Genomic DNA, 19,978 nt, shown 5'->3' with positions numbered 1-19,978 from the left:
ATCAATCATAATTTTGACATTTAGTAATAAACACCGAACAAGACTCGTCCGATATTTCTATCATCATGTATCTATGAATTTGATTAATGGAAAGTACCCACAAATTTACAGTGTATGTATGTATGTATGTATGTATGTATGTATGTATGTATGTATGTATGTATGTATGTATGTATGTATGTATGTATGTATGTATGTATGTGTGTGTGTGTGTGTGTATGTGTGTGTGTGTGTGTGTGTGTATGTATGTATGTATGTATGTATGTATGTATGTATGTATGTATGCCTGTCTGCTCGTCCGTCTGTCCGTCTATCTATCTATCTATCTATCTATCTATCTATCTATCTATCTATCTATCTATCTATCTATCTATCTGTCTGTCTGTCTGTCTGTCTGTCTGTCTGTCTGTCTGTCTGTCTGTCTGTCTGTCTGTCTGTCTGTCTGTCTCTATGTATCTATGTATGTACGTATCTGTATATATGTGTATCTATTTATATCTCTGTGTATTTGCGTACAAGTGCGGCACTACCAATAAACTAATCTCGATGAATAATATATGATATTCCAGAGACATTCATTGCATTCAAGTATGACTAGACGAAATGTTGTATATGTATATACAGGTAATTATTTGTATTTTCAATATTGTTGAACTCCACATACAGCAGACCATATGTAAAATATTAATATTCAAAACATAGTGATCTGGAAGTTATTTTCATTGCATAATTGGAACAAATGTTTAAATTTTGAATCAAATTGAGCTTTTATTTCTATATCAAAGTAACAAAAAATTACTAAAATATATAACTTAAGACAGTGTCATTTTAGCAATCCGGGTAACGTTAAAGTTTCCAACTAATATAACAAATACGTATACTGAAAGGCCATTCTCTGTAAAATGTAAATATTATGACAAATGTTAAACTTACCATATCAGTTTCAGAAACTGACTGGAATGATACGATATCTAATCCGATGTGGATTGTCACTGGCTTACCTATGAAGACACCGCAGTAAAAAAAAAATCTTTAGAAAAATGTCAAGTTACATATGACATTTACTTAATTACAAATAACAGCGCAGCACAAATAATATATTCAATTCGCTTTGGACATCTATGTACATGTAACAAAACAGCAGGAGAGAAGCTAGAAAATTGTCAAATATAAACTAATCGAGTCAAGCCACTAAGATAAATAGTGTTTATATAATAATCACTTAACAGCTGTTGTTTTCGTAGAAGGTAAAGAATGAAAAATCATGGAAAAGCCGAAAGTAATATATATATATATATATATATATATATATATATATATATATATATATATATATATATATATATATATATATATATATATATATATATATATATATATATATATATATATATGTATGTGTGTGTATGTGTGTATGTGTGTGTATGTGTGTGTGTATGTATGTATGTATGTATGTATGTATGTATGTATGTATGTATGTATGATGTATGTATGTATGTATGTATGTATGTATGTATGTATGTATGTATGTTTGTATGTATGTATGTATGTATGTATGTATGTATGTATGTATGTGTGTCTGTCTGTGTGTATGCGTATGTGTGTCTGTCTGTGTGTGCATGTGTATCTGTGTGTCTGTGTGTTTGTGTATGTGTATGTGTGTATGTATGTATGTATGTATGTATGTATGTATGTATGTATGTATGTATGTATGTATGTATGTATGTATGTATGTATGTATGTATGTATGTGTGTGTGTGTGTATGTATGTATGTGTGTGTGTCTGTGTCTGTGTCTGTGTATGTGTATGTGTATGTGTATGTGTATGTGTGACGATTGGGGAGTCTTTCTGCAGTAACATTTAGAAAACCAGTGTTGCCTGTAGATTACAAGTCAAAGTAGTATTAATCCCAAATACAAGTAAATATTGATACATCTTTCTATGCTTACCATGATTGTTTGGTCTTACTCTAGCGTCATACGGATGTAATAGATTCAAGAGCAGTTCTGTCTCCCTCTTTATAGACTTATCTTCATATACAGTGTCCGAACTGGAAATAAAATACAACTATGTCTATTTGTGATATTTTATCAACAAAGTCAAAAAGAGTAACATTATTTAATATGTGAATATGAAGTGCTATGTCTAACTTATATTTAGCAATATTTATTTGAACTCTACCAGAATGAATGTATGAAATATCAAATCCATGTCTCCGAGTTGTTCACAAAGCATGTGAGAAATATAATAACGTCGACCTGGCGTATTCTATGAGCATTACAGTAACAATGTGTACGTACATTTAACTAAGAACTAATTTAGGACCTTCAGCTGTAAATGTAACCGTCAAATTAAGACTTCACGAGCATTGTGTTTACAAGTACTACTACATATGTAATTAAGTGAGCGACACCATGAGTGTTTTGCTGGACAGGTACTGAAGGGATAATTTATTTAAGGTAGCAGAGTGCGCTTCGCTGACCAATTTCATCCTTAAAATCTCTCCACACTCTGTCATGTGGAAGCTTGTTCCCGACCCTTTCAAATAATAAAAAGAAATTTTGGGACCCACCGTCTTGTTTACAAAGGAATTGATAATCTTTTATATCCTGATAGAGTTAATACAGTATTCAGTGGCCATATTGGATTCTAAAATGGTTTAATCTTGATATAATTTTGACCTACTAATTGAAAATATTGTAAGGTGGCGCCTAAGTATTTCCAATGATTTAAGTGATAATGGGTTTGAGCTTTCTTGATCAAAGTATCTGAAAAGGTTATTAACAGTTTATTTCTGGTGGCATGTATTGCCTGAATGCCAAGGGTTTGAGTGTATGGCCCAGAGCATCTCTGCCGTTTTAGTGTAATCCTGACCACACCAAAGGATACAGCAAATGCATTACACCATTCACCTTTCTGTTTCATTTTTCGCAGATGGCCGCATCTATTGAGTGGGTTCTAATATACAATATAAACCTTTTAAAAGGAGAAATACTGGTGTATCTAAACTTGACATTCATAGCCATATTGAAAATACTCCTCTTTTGTAATGTCATCAGATCCTTAATGACCTTGATCATACATCAAATTTATTGACGCTACGTTGAATATATGTAATCAAATCCAATTAAGTAAAACTGTCAGCACTAAATTTTAATTTTCATTACTATAATAACAACAGTCAGAGTATTCTAAACTGCTAAAATGCAGCTCTAATAACCTGTAAACTATAAATTTTGGTTACATTATTGGTTTAATATAGAATTACAACAACTGCTTACAAATACAGGTGATTGTTTCCTAGGTGACACACTCTCTATTGATATTAATTAGACTTTGGACTTTTACCTTGTTTCAGGGTAGAATTTTGCAAGGTGAACCTATTTTCTAAATGTCATATTTTCTTTTAAGGCATATAACACACGAGTAATCAATTTGAATGATTGATGATGAGTCACTTTTTTATATGCATCAGGTTTATGCAAATAGGTTATCCAGTTACAAGATTGCATATACTAGAATGTTGCCAGATAAGATTAATGGAGTTATCATCATTTCACGATTAAGATGTATTGCCTTCAATCAATCAATCAAGAAGTGACATTTGACCTTTTGGTATCACACATTTTTGGTGGATAAACGTACTTGAATGGAGTGAAGACGAGTGTTTTTTTATATAGATATACATACACAGACAGGCACATATATATAAGCACACACAAGGGCACATTTACTCAAAACGTGTTGTCTCTTCATTTCAAGAATTTAAGTGTAAGTTGACGATCACGTGGCAACGTGCCAGTAACTAATCTCCCTAATGTAGCGCCCGTGTTAATTACATATGTATGAAGTCACATACACCGATGTGAACCAGTCAATTAAAACATTGTAGTTAAGAGAGAAACAATAACTAAATGATAAAACAAATATACGTTATGCTTAAAGATAGAAATACATATTTTGTATTTTATTCCTTTCCTACCTACCGTATACTAAACTAGCATCGTCGAAAATAAATGAGTACGATCCATTAAACTGATGTTTCTTTTGTACATTGCTTACCTGTTATCAGAAATATATATCCATTCCCAAGAATTTACACGTACATATGATCACTTCAGAAATTAAGATTAAGAGCTAGTTGTCTACTGAGTGCAATAAGGCAGTACCAGTAAATTATAGAATAACACATGTAAATAAAATATAATGAGTAACCCATAGATAGGGATACAATAGAAGAATCAGAAAGGGCTACCTACCAATACACTGCTTCCGTGAAAACGTAAATAAGGATCACAAACAGAGCATACACCTCCATCTTCTCTATCTGAGCGTTATGTCTAATGGACCCGAATATGACTTCATCTCAAGTAAATTAATTCTACCCACATTAGGACTAATTATGTTTTTTGTTTCCCCTGCAGTCGTGACCTAATATAATAAAACATTATCATAAGCGAGGCTGTTTAATTTAAAAGTGAAGGTATAAATTAAACATGTGGTGATGAGACGAACGTTGGTACAAAATAGGAGATCGAGTTGTATTCTTTAGTCTTCTGTATGTTTACAACATGAATTGAAATGGGTTGGATTTAATAGTTCTGATATTAAGGATGGAGTTCAGTGAGGGACAAATGGTATCAACGGAGATTCAATGATGCACTATTTTAAGAAGAACATGATACGGTTGCGGGTTCTCGATTTATAATAATAATAATAATAATAATAATAATAATAATAATAATAATAATAATAATAATAATAATAATAATAATAATATTAATAATAATAATAATAATAATAATAATAATAATAATAATAATAATAATAATAAATTATTAATTTATTGAACAAATATTTCGATTATATTGATTCTAGAGATGACGGTGTAAATGATTGAAATCATAGTATTTGATCACGTTAAATGTTGAGGGCGCTTTAGGGTGATATGAATATTCATGTTAGCGAAATAAGGCGTGGAAAAGCTAGTTTGAATGACATTTTGTCGTGAACCTGTGATTGGATAATTACTGTTCTTCAAATCGTAGTTAGCAATAGTGACTAGAAGTGCTAGCCAGGGATCAATTCGAACGATATTTTCCTTCAAACCGACATTTACATTATTTTAGAGTATGAAACAGACAATGTGTGTATGTATTCAAGAATGTATCTATAAATATTAACACGGGGATGTACCTACTAGCATGAGCCATGGATCACGAATTGCAATCCTTGTGTTAAACAGTTTGTTTTTGGCATGTAAACCCTGTCATATCACAGTGAGAAATACGACACGGAGCAGAGGTTTTCCCTTTGCACGACATGTGGGAAAACCTAATAAGGATCCCCACTGTCCTGTTTAGAAGATTGTGAGATGTTGACTTCTTGTTTAGGACTTTGTGCTGTTTGGCATTCATGTTTCTCTTTGCAAGTTCAACACATCAACCTAAGATATGGCAAGAATGAAGAAGTGGTTTATCAGGAAATATCACGACGACAGAACATCAATAAGGAGACCAAAAGAGCACGACGTCGTATTCAGAACAATGATATGAACAATGATAACCAAACATAAGCAGTTTACATTCGTTGTGAACACTCAGTACTCAGCTGGTAGATTGGGGCACAGCCAAGTATGAAAATACATACAGACGTAGAGAAATGAAGATACCAGAACTAGATGGGATCCTTCTTGCTTGGTTCAAAAGGAATACTTCTTTTCCACAAACAATGTCAATCTTTTCCACAACAAACACAGTGTCAAGCATTCTCAAGGTTTACGGGAGAAACTGATGAAATTATACCTCATCTATTTGCATGTGCATAACATATATGACCAGCAACACAGCATGCTTCATTTTACTCGTCAAACATGACCAACAACACAGGCTGTACTACAAGTAGATCTCTTGTCACACCTCTCCTCGCTGGCGACGAATTGATAAAACTGATTATTGTACCTTGTGGCCTTCACATCCAAGAACAGTCCAGTAAGGACTGTAACATGTTGGGGTAGTGAACAAGTATATGGGATTCAAGGATGGCTTACCTTTTATGGTTTTAAATGTATCGTATGGTGTTATTTCGATTATTAATTGTTTGTGGTAGATCATAATATCAAGACGTCTGGGAAGAGGAATTGGATGAAAGGGGTTGATGTGTGCTGAATATTTTCAAATTGTCTGCTGTGAGTTCTTCTAGTTGTGCTGACTTTAGGTAATTGTCTGGATTTATGCCTATATTTGTTATACAGCATTTTGTGGAGAATTACAAAACATTGTGATGTGTTTTAACTTCCAGAGTGTCCCACTAAAATCTTTTTAACGTATGTGTAGCACTTGATTAGAGCTTATAACCCGTGTGAAATCTCTGTGTTGAACTTTTTTAGGGTTTCAATATTGTTTTTTGTTTAGTGGATTCCAAGATGCTAAAGCGTATTTGAGATGTGGTTGGACTAGAGTTTTGTACAGTTTTTCTTTGATAGTTTTAGAACAATGATATAGGTATCTTTCATTAAAGTCTGTGTGAATTTTGTGGCTGCATGAAGTGTTTGCTGCTCCCATTTTTTTTTATAAAGATTGTATTGAACGACGATGACCAAGAACGTAACTCCTTTGACTTCATCCAGTGTCGTGCCAAGCAGTGTGTGTATGTGTTCATAACTTTGCACTTTTGATGCACCAAACTTCTGCCCAAATGCTTCGATTCTAAATCTGTGATGTCGTTTATGGAGCGGATACATAGATGCTAGCCAAGTAGGTATCCATGAACCTTTGGGAGCACCACCAGTACAGTGTTTCATTTTGACATTTCCCGTTTATTGACTCTGTGCGTATAGTTTGTTTCAGGATGCTTTGATCCAGAATAAGGTCGTACAACGTCGAATACTTTGCAATAATTGCCCTTAGCCAATTTGTTGTTACGGTTAGAAGAGAGATCGTAGAGTGTACGTTATAAGCTGGTATCACATCTAAATTTAGGTGATGAGTGTTGCATGTAATTGAGAATTTCATAATTTGACTGTGTATGTAGTGTTCAAGCGACATTCAGCAAACGCACACATACGTTTTTGATTTAGAACCGTATAACATTTGTGTGACAGTTTATTTCCAGTTACCGTTCTTAGAGTTTGAGTAATGCAGTTCTGTTATTGATACGAGTATATACCTGTATTCAAAAGTACCAGCATACCTATGCGTCTATCTACAGGTCATTATATGGGTATGTCGCTTGAATTATTCATGGTGTAAACTAACAGAATTCTAGGGTACATACAATCTGTCGGAAAAATGCAACTTTTGGTTGTTTGTGATACTCAAACAAAAGCCTCTATCACACTGTGCTGATATCAACTTTCCTGTACGTACTTCCATATAAGTTTGACTTTATAATATGGGAATTTCAGAATTCCTTGATCGAATATAATCAAGTTCTTTATTATTCCGTCTTATACCTTGAGTTTGTTATGATAACTTTCCAGTTAAACCCTCATTATTACTGTTGGTACATTATTTGTCATTAGTAGATTTAACTTCAATACATAAATACAAACTGATAAACCTGCATGCACAAAGGGTAAAGAACACTAATACTACCAGGCAAAATTTCCGCTGTTTTGCGCCTTTTATTTGAATATTGATGATCACATTCTAAATCAAGTAAGCAACCAAATCTAATGACGAAAGACACAATTTGAAAAAAACTGACAATGTAACAACTTACAATAACTACTACAATGGGCACACATGGTGATACACAATGGTCTGACTGACAATCTTACAATATCATGGTATATTATTGAAAACATTGGTCATATTTATGACCTTTGAACTTTTACACGGTTGTTGATAAATATGTCGGATTTCCTATTTTCTTATTACATATATATAATACATATGATATGATATGATATGATATTTTATTCAGTAATGTGGCCTCTGGCCTATAGTACAAGTAAACACTAAAGATCATACAGAGACACAAGCGGGTTTACTGAAAACACAATATAACTCTACTTTACTTCAACTCGATGTTTTTTCTACGGTTATTTGCAAATATAATTCATATAATTATATGGATGGGCTGTGTGTGTGTGTGTGTGTGGGTGTGTGCGTGCGTGTGTGCCTGTGCGTGCGTGTGAATGAATGTGCGTATATACTAGTGTGTTTGTGTCTATGTATGTATGTATGTATGTATGTATGTATGTATGTATGTATGTATGTATGTATGTGTGTGTGTGTGTATGTATGTATGTATGTATGTATGTATGTATGTATGTATGTACATTGTGAGTTCGAGAATATTGTTACAGTATTACAAATGTGCATAAGAATGGATAGTAAATTGTTGAAATGGGCGAAATTCTTCATTTAACAAATTATTTTTAAAATTGTATAAATGCTCATATATTGATATCATTAAATTATTAATAAGATATGTAAGAGTAAATCAACACTTATAGCTGTTCATTTCCAAGCAACACATTAATTTTACGCATTTTTCGAATTAAGAATATTACAAATCTGAATTACAATGGGTACATTTCTTATGCAAATAGATACAGTTCCTCCCCACTGTCTACGATGCAGCAACATGCAGCTCCTGATTCAGATGTCATTGACTCCAACCCGAACTCTCACTCAAATTCCCCTGACTGCTAGCTCGAGTTCGATTGACCCCTAACTCGGATTATACGACTCCTAACTCGGATTCTTCGACTCGTAACTCGGATTCCATTGTCTCCAAACCTAGTTACTCATGATTCCTAACCCATACACTTCTGATTACCAGCTTGTATGCTACCGACTCCTATACATTTTTACAGAATCGTGATTCAGGCTTAATTGCCTTCTAACCCGGGCTGACGCCTATCACAATGTTACATTAGATAAAATTAGAATGACCAATATGACTAGGATTGTGTCTTGGTATGGACATAAAAAATACCTATGACAAAATGTACATTCAGGTGCAGAACAATGCAATACAACACAACACAATACAATATAAAATGTACATACACTGTCAGGTGTAGAACAATACCACACAATACAATATGAAATGCACATACAGGTGTAGAACAATACAATACAATACAACACAATACAATACAATACAATACAAAATGTACATACACTGTCAGGTGTAGAACAATACAACACAATACAATATAAAATCGTGATATAAAACACTAAACATAAATTGTAAAATGCTTAGGTAAAATTCTGAACATGCGCTGCTCTGTGATAAAAACTATTCATGGAAAGTAAGTGTTTTCTTATTCAGGCTTTCCCGCCTCACTCTACCTCACTAATTACATATAATTTAGGATCTACTAATTATAACTCATGACTCAGTCACTCAAGACTCAAGATATGGCGCTCTCAGTTCTCATGCTTGGGGTTTACATGTATATTCTAAAAAGAAGGGACCACCAAGGGATTAGGGACCCCAATCTAGACTAGTGTAGAATATACATTATATATGCAATCCTACGAAATGTAATTCCTAAAACCCCTTCCTTTTGGGAATGAACGTTAATGAACTGTAGATAATCAAAATTCATAAACTAAACTCTTTCACAGAGACATCGCCTTTTCAATACCTCCCCTTACGGGAGGTAAAATTATAAAGAAGCCGACATATGATGAAATGATAGGCAAGATACGGATCTTTACAATTGTAAGATTTTACATGATTTAAACAGTAACATATAAGCCATGTAGCTGGCTATACATGCGTGTACATCATAACTGTGTATGCTGGCCAATAAATTGCATTGAAAATCACAAAAACTGCAAGGAAAAGAATTCGACTGTATTTATCTATTTGGGATGTCATGACGTATCTCATTGTATTTGATGTTTTTTGTGTTATGTAGCAACTTCCAGTATTTGTTGATGATACCAACGGACAATTTCTCTGTTCCAATAGATGAAAGTATTCCTTGTTTGAGTTGTTTCCTGTGTTGTTTTCTTCACATCTAGCAGTATGTCCCGTTTCATAGACTTTGCGTCTTGAATTACGCCTTGTGTTGTAGCGTTCAGCTTCGACATCGTCTGTAGCCTAACCGATAAGAAAACAAATGTTAAGGAAAACAGTAAAGGTATACGTAAAATCAATCAATCAATCAATCAATCAATCAATCAATCAATCAATCAATCAATCAATCAATCAATCAAATAATCAATCAATCAATCAATCAATCAATCTATCTATCTATCTATCTATCTATCTATCTATCTATCTATCTATCTACATGCATTCATGCATACATACATACATACATACATACATACATACATACATACATACGTACATACATACATACATACATAAATACATACATAAATAAACAAACTAACAAAATACTTTATATGACGCGAGTGTGTTTTGTGTGTGATTGAAGGTATTTAGCTTCAATCATTTACTGAACGTAAGTTCTTATTACACTTCCTAAATTGAATGAGTGCAGTGTTTACAATTTTATTCATCAACATCTTGATACACTATAACTTACTATGTTTCGATGTTTTATTACCATCTTCTGAGAAGTCCTTTTCTTTGCATTTAACTTCTTCAAATAATATACTGTTGTAAACTGCAGGAGTATTAAGAATACTAATATCTGACATGTCACCAGCCATACATCCAGGGCCTTAAAGTTGAAAGAAAAAGGCCCAATTAAATTCACAGTATACAGTTTCCTGTAGATTGTATATAGTCGATTTAGCAAATCCATTTGAAACTCTAGAATCAGTGCCATCAATTTTACGGTATAACATAACACACAGCTTGGGGCAAGTCATCCATCCTACCATTCATCAACCAATCACCCTATCCGTCAGTCGCTCACCACCTGTCAGTGTTTTAGTCATTGTATTCAGGCTAGTCACTGGGATGTCTAGTAAGTAAGTAAGTAAGTCAGTAAGTAAGTAAGTAAGTAAGTAAGTAAGTAAGTAAGTAAGTGTATGTATGCCTGCCTGTCTGTCTGTCTGTCTGTCTGTCTGTCTGTCTGTCTGTCTGAAGAATAGTCAGTCAGTCAGTCAGTCAGTCAGTCAGTCAGTCAATCAATTCTATCCACTTGAAAAAGGTAACCTGAAAGTTAATGCAACGGTTAACTGACCATCAGATGGCAAGAGCGCCGCCAAGTGTCTATTTTAACTTTGCTTTATAGCATACAATTTAAATTTTGCCCACACTTTCCCTTTTTCGGCATATGAAAATGCATTATTGCATCGAACCCTGAACAGAATTTGACTTATGACAAGGACTGGGTGACGCATCCATGGCAAGCAAAGCCTTCTACTTTTAACTGAATTTTGAAACAAAGTGTATTGTTTCAACTATGATAGCTTTCAAACAAATAACGCCTTCAGATCAGACTACTGCTATTAGGCCGATGACGGTCGATACAATGGTCACCACCCCTATATTCAATACAACACTGCTTGAGCTGATAACTCGGTAATTTTAGCACTGATCGTGAAAGTCGACTTTAATCGAATTAGCCTATTGCAAACTTTCTTAGATAACTATATATGTTATTATTCTACAACAACAACAATAGTCATTACTTTCTCTTGGCTAGATTGAATTAAACGCTAGTCACGCACCCTTAATACACACATTGTTCAAATTGTTAAGTTTTGCAGTGCACGGGTTGTATGTCTCACACCTGATGCAATGCGATAAGACCTGAATTTGACGACACGCCGAACATTCTGGATTGGTCCACTGTTTGATAGTAACAAGCTTCTGACTAATTGAACGAAACGCAAGACACGTCACCCAAGAAGTATAAGTGACATTTGTTCAATGGATTTTGACATAAGGTCATTCACTGATCTTACAGTTTAATGCGAATGGTCACCTTTCTGTGACATTGTGGGAGAAATGTGTACAGTACGTCATAATGCTGGAAACAGGTTGAACCTCTTGTTAAACACAGGAAGTCTACTATTTCTATTCCACAAATTGGCTTTTGTTGGTATATTAGTTTTGTGTAATGAAAACGTAGTAATGTTTGGAACACAGAGCAAAAGCTTACTTCATCATTATTTTGTGAAGGAGATGGAAAAGACTAAAATGTTAACATAAGTGGTGTTGAATGCAAAGTTGTGAAGTAAATATGTGTATATAGTCACGAGAGTGGGACGTCGGTTTAAAGGTAAGGCAGAGGTTTTAGTAACCGAATGTTAAAGTGACCCAATTCCGTGCAAACAAACAGACTGACGATGGCGATGTACATGTATACCGAAGCCAGTGTACAAGCACATACACAAACAATACATTGCGGGCATCGACAGTGAGAAAGTTGAATACGTCTGTTTGTGCCATATCTGAATATCAGGCGGGAACTCTACCAGTTACTTGACATAATGATTCAAAATTAGATTGTTATAAATGGATAGATGGAGCAGAAGTAACAACACACATCATACACAAATTCACAATGTTTAGAGCCAGTGCCTCTTTCACTATTTCATCCAGGTTTAATTTAAGTGTTGCAAACATACAAAAGTCTATCGATGTAGCCACAGGGAGTTTAGTTTTACTGATTGAGTAGAGAGACAACATACCGTAATGTATGCTACCTTGGGTATCTCGCTTCGTAGCCAGGTTGATTGTGTAACAAGGGCCAACATTGTTGTGATTGCAAGGGATGCCCTTGTTGGGGAACACACTAATGCATCAATCCACAAAGTCAGCCAGGCAATAATTACCAGGGCTCCACTTGGCATGTATACTTGCAGCAGATAGAATCCTAGTTGGCGTTCAAGTACAAACGATATCTTAACAACGCTGACGTTGCCTGCGGATCAAATAAGTATATCTACTATTTAATATTCCATCTTCATTTAAATCTCTCAACACTTCAATATAGATGCAATCTAACAAAGGTTCTGACAATGAATCAGACTCAACTGACGCCAGTTGACTATCTGCCTGAAGTCTGAAGACGAATTTTAAATCAAAAAGAGGGTGAAATGAAGGCCCTCGAGCAGTAATAATATTCAAGGTTTGAGTTGGCAAACGGAGTTTCTAGAATGTACTTTGACAATTTAGATTGAATTGTCACACAGTACTTTCTAGAAACTCCGCTTGTAAGCTTAAACCTTGAATGAATTGTACGTGACTTGCATAAATAATTGACCATTCATTGACAGATATCTTTCAATATTTTACGTTGCGAGTAATTTGGTTTAAATGCCGAAATTTTAATCTTATTTCTTTGAAATTAGGGACCGGTCAGTTTCTCCAGCCGGGGGGGGGGGGGGTCGGTGGATTTTTTCCATCGGGCCGACGAAAAGTCACTGACCCCCTCTCTGTAAAACAAGAAAAAGGCTGACCCCCTATCTCTCAATTCTAAAACATAGTGACCCATCATATATCATATTTACATGACAGGTATTCGATCGTGAATCAGAGTGGACTGCTTGACTAAATACTTTAATGATAGCATCAAACGAAGTGTAATAGCAGCTTGACAGTAAAAAGTAGGAGAAAGCTTTGTATTGGGAATATATACACCTCTAATGGGGGTCTTAGAAGATCTGGAGGTTTATTTGACACTTATACCCAATTTTTAGGCTACTCAGACTGTTTTGGGCAATAATTTTAAGAGTTTCGAAGACAGCACCAACATATAATTATAGCAACTACATAGTCTTGAAATTGCTGTTTTTAAAGTTTAATAACATCTTGATAGTAAAAAGTTGGGGGAAGAGCTTGAGATGGGGAATATGTGAAATTTCCAAGGGTTGGGGGGTTCCTAGTTCTGGAGGATTTTTACTTTTAAAACCAATTTGTAGGCTATTCAGACCATTTCAGACAATATTTCCACGGTTTACAGGATAGCACCAACATGTAAAAAGCAACTACATATTGAAAAAAGTTTAATAGCATCCTGACAGTAGGACTGAGAGGGAAGAGTTTCAGACTGGGATATGTCCACCTCTTGTGAGGGTCCGGGGGGGGGGGTCAACCCCCTAGAAGTTCTGGAGTTTCTTTATTTTTAAAAACTTGTAAAGCCAACTTTTAGGCTATTCAAAGCCCTTCAGACAACTTCCAAGCTTTTATAAGACAACACCATCAAGTGTCAGAAATTACACTATTCTTTACACATAGGGTTGAAATAGTTCTTAAAAAAATTTAAATGGCATCATTATAGTAAAGGTCAACACATCTGATGGTTGTATCATTGGCAGGGAGAAGTTGGTATTACAATTGCAGACACAGTAAAGTCACTGGTATGTTAGAGAACTATAGATAGGTGCTCACACCTATTATGCATAATAGAAACTGGAATCTGATGAAATGTGGTGATTTGTAGTGTCGATAACATATAGTGTCCGAAATGTAGTAATCCCTTCATACTGAAGAGTAGAACATTTTAGATTAACTTCTTTTATAAACTATCAAGTCCACAGTTCAGACAATGTCATGCCACTGAGATTCGTGGATTTTTCTTCCATCAAAATCCAAAACACAATGAACCCCTTTATCCAAAATTTTCAAAATAGGATGACCCCCCCCGCTACCAATTCCAAAAAGAGGGTGACCCCTAACAATCCACCCCCCGGTCGAAGAAACTGACCGGTCCCTTAGCGGCATATAATTTTCCGAATAAAAATCTCCAACAGGTGGTATTATGTATATTTGTAATAATAAAATAGATGATAATAAGTTGACAAAATTATATTTCTTAAAACCCCAGTTAAATGATGAATGTAAAGTGTGCCCTTACCTGTCACTAATTGTTCATATCCGTCAGTCGGCTGTTGAGCAGTCAAGTGATATTGCGGCAACATAACTTCGTCGCTGACTTTGACGGTATTTGGGGACCACTTTACTAGAATATCATCTGCCGTGTACGCGTCTGGAATGCAAATACTTTGTTATTTTAACATTGAATAACTTGCCGCGATTGCCAGAAACGCCAAATTGAAATTTGTTTCACACGATTCACCGCCCCAGCAGTGGTTTAGCGTTGCATCATGGGAGTAAGCATACATGTACTTGTATTAGCGGCACAGTAAATGTTCATGGATTTTAATTGAAAGTAATAAGCACTGAGGAGTCAGGAATATTTATTGTTCATTTAACACATATGCATGCCTGGTGACTCCCATGAGGCATCATTGGAACATTTCTAAGACAGTCACAGAGCAATGATGGTAGCGTAAGGTTGAATGTGGTGTTTCTTGGCAATCATGCGAAATTTATGTGATAGATGTAAAATAATGAAATGACCCTGAAGTTTACGAAAATGGCCTTTATTTGCTTGGATGGTATTCCCCTTTAACATGAGCATGAACCCTTTGAACTAACAAAGTCAACATGCAATGAAACTCTTGTTGCTCAATATACTACAGATCACATGATGAACACTGTTATGAGACAGGTGCATGAGGTAAGACGGTATCCAATACTTACAGGAAGACACCCTAGTTTGGCATATCTGGACATCAAAAGGGAACATGCGCAGATCCATATGGCAGGATGACGTCAGACTCATTCTGTTAACAAATAAAAAATCCAACGACATGTTAGTATGTGCTGTTTGGTTTGAAGGCGTTTCAATAGATTCAAGGGTCTCTTGAGAGTTTGCTAGTAACTGGGAAACATTTTGAAATGTTGACAATATTTGTCTTCCCTTTATCTTAACGCTACTGAAAGGGTTCAAAAATATGATGTTGAATGGACATCAAACACACCTGTATGTGGTCACCCATTGAAAAGTAGGGTTCGAAGACGTGTTAACAAATTAGCAATTCGGTGTGAGCACTTGTATTATGGAACACGTGTGTACAGAAATTTTGTCATTGTATATTGTATATTGTATATTGTATATTGTATTGCTCTCTTAGAGCTGTTGTATAGTTATACCTTCACTTGTACCTGACAGAGTTTGTAAAGATGGTAATTATAGCTTCTCCACGATTTCGGGGATAGAGTGACGAGTACAATTGAAACCTCGTGACCTCTAAATGTTATAACTTGATGTTGTAAAATCATTGTATTAGTCCACAAGGTCAGAAATTGACTCTAAAGCCTACACGATTTAACTGGCCATTGAGCTGTCTATTTCTCTGTTTCAAAGTCAGATTGTTATCCAGTCATTTCATTAGCAATCAGTGCACCAATAGTGCTACATGTAATACGTGTTTCAAAATCTGTATCCCACGCCCATTTTTTTCTGATGGACCGTATATATATATATATATATTTGTGTGTGTGTGTGTGTGTGTGTGTGTGTGTTTGTTTGTTTGTTTGTTTGTTTGTTTGTTTGTTTGTTTGTTTGTTTGTTTGTTTGTTGGGAATTGCTCCCAGCGACCAGCGATTTTATTTTATGGAGACATATATACACAATCACACATAATCACATAATTCTACTGCGTTCAATTCAGGTTTTGGGGACTACGTGACAGGGCTATGTAGCACGCTCTGTGCACATTGCTGTGGAACTGTCAAGGCTTTCCCAGTCAGTCCACAGGCTATCCCAGAGTCCCTGTTTCCAGTGGGATTCGAACCCATAACCTACCGACTGCTAATCCTAACCACTACTCCACAGGGAGCATACATTCCTTGTAGTTCCAATTTAAGCAATGTGTAGGCATTGAAGTCAACATACAATTTACACAATGTGAGACTAGTTGCAGTAATTGGAGCGTTGATGCATATGTTTTGTTTTTTGGGCTTATTTAATGTTCCGGGGTTTGTACTATTTTTAGTTTTGCGTGCAAACCCAGAACCCCCAAACGCTCAAAAAATGAGAACAAAGGAATGAATCTAAGTCTGCTTAAACTAAAATATACCTTAAGCTTATTTTGCGCCTTATATAATTAGACGTGTATAATTTATCAGTAAACATGCGTTGCAAAGCTTAGAATCAACATCATTGCGTTCAAATAATGTAATATCTGGATATTGCACCAGACGAGTGTAATATCTAGATATAGACTCCCTCACAGTCCTTGAAGCTTCGCATAAATAGCTAAAACTTGGGTTGTTTCGCCTGACACATCAACAAAATATTAGCCCTATGTGATCGATGAGGGCGCACATTACAGGGCTAGGGATACTGGGATACTAGTACATTCAGTACAATTATGCAGGAGATACATACAAAACAACCCAAGTTTTAGCTATTTATGCGAAGCTTCAAGGACTGTGAGAGAGTCTAATCTGGATATTGCAACAGGCGAGTGCGATATTATACATTTCGATGAAACCGAGTATATATTTCACTCATGAAACAAATACTTTAGACAAGCGAAGTGGTGTAGACGGGGGTGAGGGTGGGGATAGGGCTGGGAAGAACATATTTAGGTGAGAGTGATGTTAAGGTGGACACATAGACGTATACATGAGGCTATCACCTGCCTCAATTAAATACATGTAAATGAAGTGTACTATCTTCTGGCAAAGTAAGAAAATTTACAATGGCACCGAATGGTCCAAAAAGTTACAAATCGAGAGTAAAAAACTCAATGTGCCCCTCTCAGATTATCATAATTTTTTCCATGCCCCCCCCCATTTATTCTCCAGCCCCTGCCGTAAATTCTGCTCGTTCCCTGAATGAAGGAAAGACTTATCCCACAATTTATGTCTTATCATCCATATTCACCAATTGCAAAAAAACTTACAGTAAGCTGTAGAAGATGTCACCTTCTTGAAATATTCGAAGCATGCTGTTGGGCTTTGGAGACGAGTGTACTTCAGTTTTTTTTGCATCGTTAAAGAATGTGTCTGGTAGCCAAATCATGTCAGCAACTGAACCAGTCAAGGTCAAAGGTTTAGTTAAATTATGTTTCAACCTTGGATCGTTCCATTCTTGTTGAAAGTATAACATAACGGATAAATCCTATGGAAATACCAACAATAAAAAATACATATTGAACAATGCAATTACAATACAATACAATGCAATTACAATACAATACATTACAATACAATACAATACAATATAATACAATACAATACAATACAATACAAAACAATACAATGCAAAATAATACAATACAATACAATACAATGCAATACAGTACAAAACAATGTTATGCGATACGATACTATACGATACAATACAACACTATGCAATGCAGTATTGTAACAATACACTATAATGCAGTGCGTAAACAAAAGGAAGGAACGTAACATAACATAACATAACATAGTATAATATAATGTCATATAAAATAAAATATAATAAATGATTATACATAATACAAAAAAAAAGAAAAAACAAACATGTACAGCAATACAAAGTTGAACGCAAATCATATAGTACAGTTAGCAGGGAACATAGAAGGTGTAGAAATACATATAAAAAGAGATATTACCATAGAAAAGACAGTGTACATTGAAATATCTTACCATATCTGTTTCAGATACCGAGTGGAACGATTTAATATCTAAACTTATTTGTATATATGTAGGATCTAAAAATAAAACGAGACAACGATTAATGCAAACACATGCACTTTCACACACACACACACACACACACACACACACACACACATATCCACACACACAGACGCACACATACACATACACATCCACACACACAGACGCACACACATATATACACACAGACATACAGACAGTCAGACAGACAGACACAGACACAGACAGACACAGGCACACACAGGTTTGTTCATAAGGAGCAATTATTAACCAACTGTATGTAACGTATATAACTTACTGTGAGCATCAGGTCGTACTCTTTTGTCGTACGGTACAATCAATTTTTGCAGTACTTTAGTTTGTTCGACTTCATGGTTTATACCTTGATGTGCCATACTGTAAGACGCAAAATGTAGATGAAACAAGAATCAGCTAGAGTTCAAATAAGACACCAACTCATTCTAAATATGAAATCTATATAGCTCAAATACAGTATACAAAAGACACAACTACACCTCAAATAAATAAGCAATATGGCGATGTCAATGAACTGTTAAGATTGAAAGCACAATTTATCAGTCGTTTAGACAGTTGCGAATACAATAAACTAGTGAACGGTACACTGAATACACGACCTTAGCAATTTTTACTTTAGCAGACACAATTATACAATGATTGCAGACAGGTTACCTAATTCTTGTCGAACATTACAAATATATACTGTTTACATTTTTTTTAAAGAAGTTCATCTAGTAATAGAGAATCACATTTTCCAAAGAGTATACTGTGAGAAATATTGTATCAGATCGAAAATCAGGAAAGTGGCAAGCTTACGGAAGTAATTATATCCTACCCCCCAAAACAACAACAACAACAACAACAACAACAACAACAAACAAACAAACAAACAAACAAACAAACAAAAAACAAACAAACAAACCCAAACCCCCCCAAAAAAAACAAAACAAAACAACAACACAAAAAACAGACCATCAAACAAAAAATAAATATATAAATAAATAAAGCAACGGTGTGAGGTCAATGTGTTTTCATGGATCGTTTTTCCTCGACCATTCAAGCGAAAGATGTGCCATGTATTGTTTGATAATGTCCCCCTCCCTCCCCCCCTCTCTCTCTCTCTCTGACCTAAGAACTTATTTAGGTACAATTTGGAAAGACACGTAACCTTGGAAACCACCATCACTGATACAAAAGCTAGAACACGACGTTTGACATTTGTGAACCTTTCACCATATCAGTCCTGATTAGGATATTAACTATTAATCGTTTTCCTTACACAAAATACTCCTAAAACATTTAGTTGTATAGTATTCTTCAAGGTCAATTAACACTTGTTGATTGATTGTTTGAACACATAAGGATTCCCTTTGAATATCGCCGTTATTAACCATCATCAATTCTAGGCAGACATGGGATCAAGATAAAGTTTCCTTCGCTAGGTCACTGGCATTTATCTCGTTCACACAAAGGTAGTATACGGCATCGTATTTGTACATAAGCTAATTTATAGAATATGAATACATTGCGCGCTAAGTATATTTA

General features: G+C 35.1%; 1 protein-coding gene across 1 annotated transcript in view; it reads right to left on the bottom strand.

The window, feature by feature from the left end:
* LOC144444902 (uncharacterized) overlaps positions 1 to 18,810 on the bottom strand; it is a 30,084-nt gene extending 11,274 nt beyond the window's left edge. The window contains exons 1-10 of the mRNA XM_078134453.1: positions 18,714 to 18,810; positions 18,383 to 18,447; positions 17,653 to 17,870; positions 15,440 to 15,522; positions 14,751 to 14,882; positions 12,583 to 12,815; positions 10,542 to 10,658; positions 9,912 to 10,066; positions 1,951 to 2,051; positions 934 to 1,001 (exon numbers count right to left, since the gene is read on the bottom strand). Coding sequence (XP_077990579.1) covers positions 934 to 1,001; positions 1,951 to 2,051; positions 9,912 to 10,066; positions 10,542 to 10,658; positions 12,583 to 12,815; positions 14,751 to 14,882; positions 15,440 to 15,522; positions 17,653 to 17,870; positions 18,383 to 18,447; positions 18,714 to 18,810 — 1,269 coding nt within the window. The remainder of the gene's footprint in view (positions 1 to 933; positions 1,002 to 1,950; positions 2,052 to 9,911; positions 10,067 to 10,541; positions 10,659 to 12,582; positions 12,816 to 14,750; positions 14,883 to 15,439; positions 15,523 to 17,652; positions 17,871 to 18,382; positions 18,448 to 18,713) is intronic.
* Between the last annotated feature and the right edge of the window lie 1,168 nt (positions 18,811 to 19,978).

The sequence above is a fragment of the Glandiceps talaboti genome, chromosome 13, assembly GCF_964340395.1.
Source record: "Glandiceps talaboti chromosome 13, keGlaTala1.1, whole genome shotgun sequence".
In the NCBI taxonomy this organism is placed as follows: domain Eukaryota; kingdom Metazoa; phylum Hemichordata; class Enteropneusta; family Spengelidae; genus Glandiceps; species Glandiceps talaboti.
This window is presented reverse-complemented; position numbering and strand designations above follow the sequence as displayed.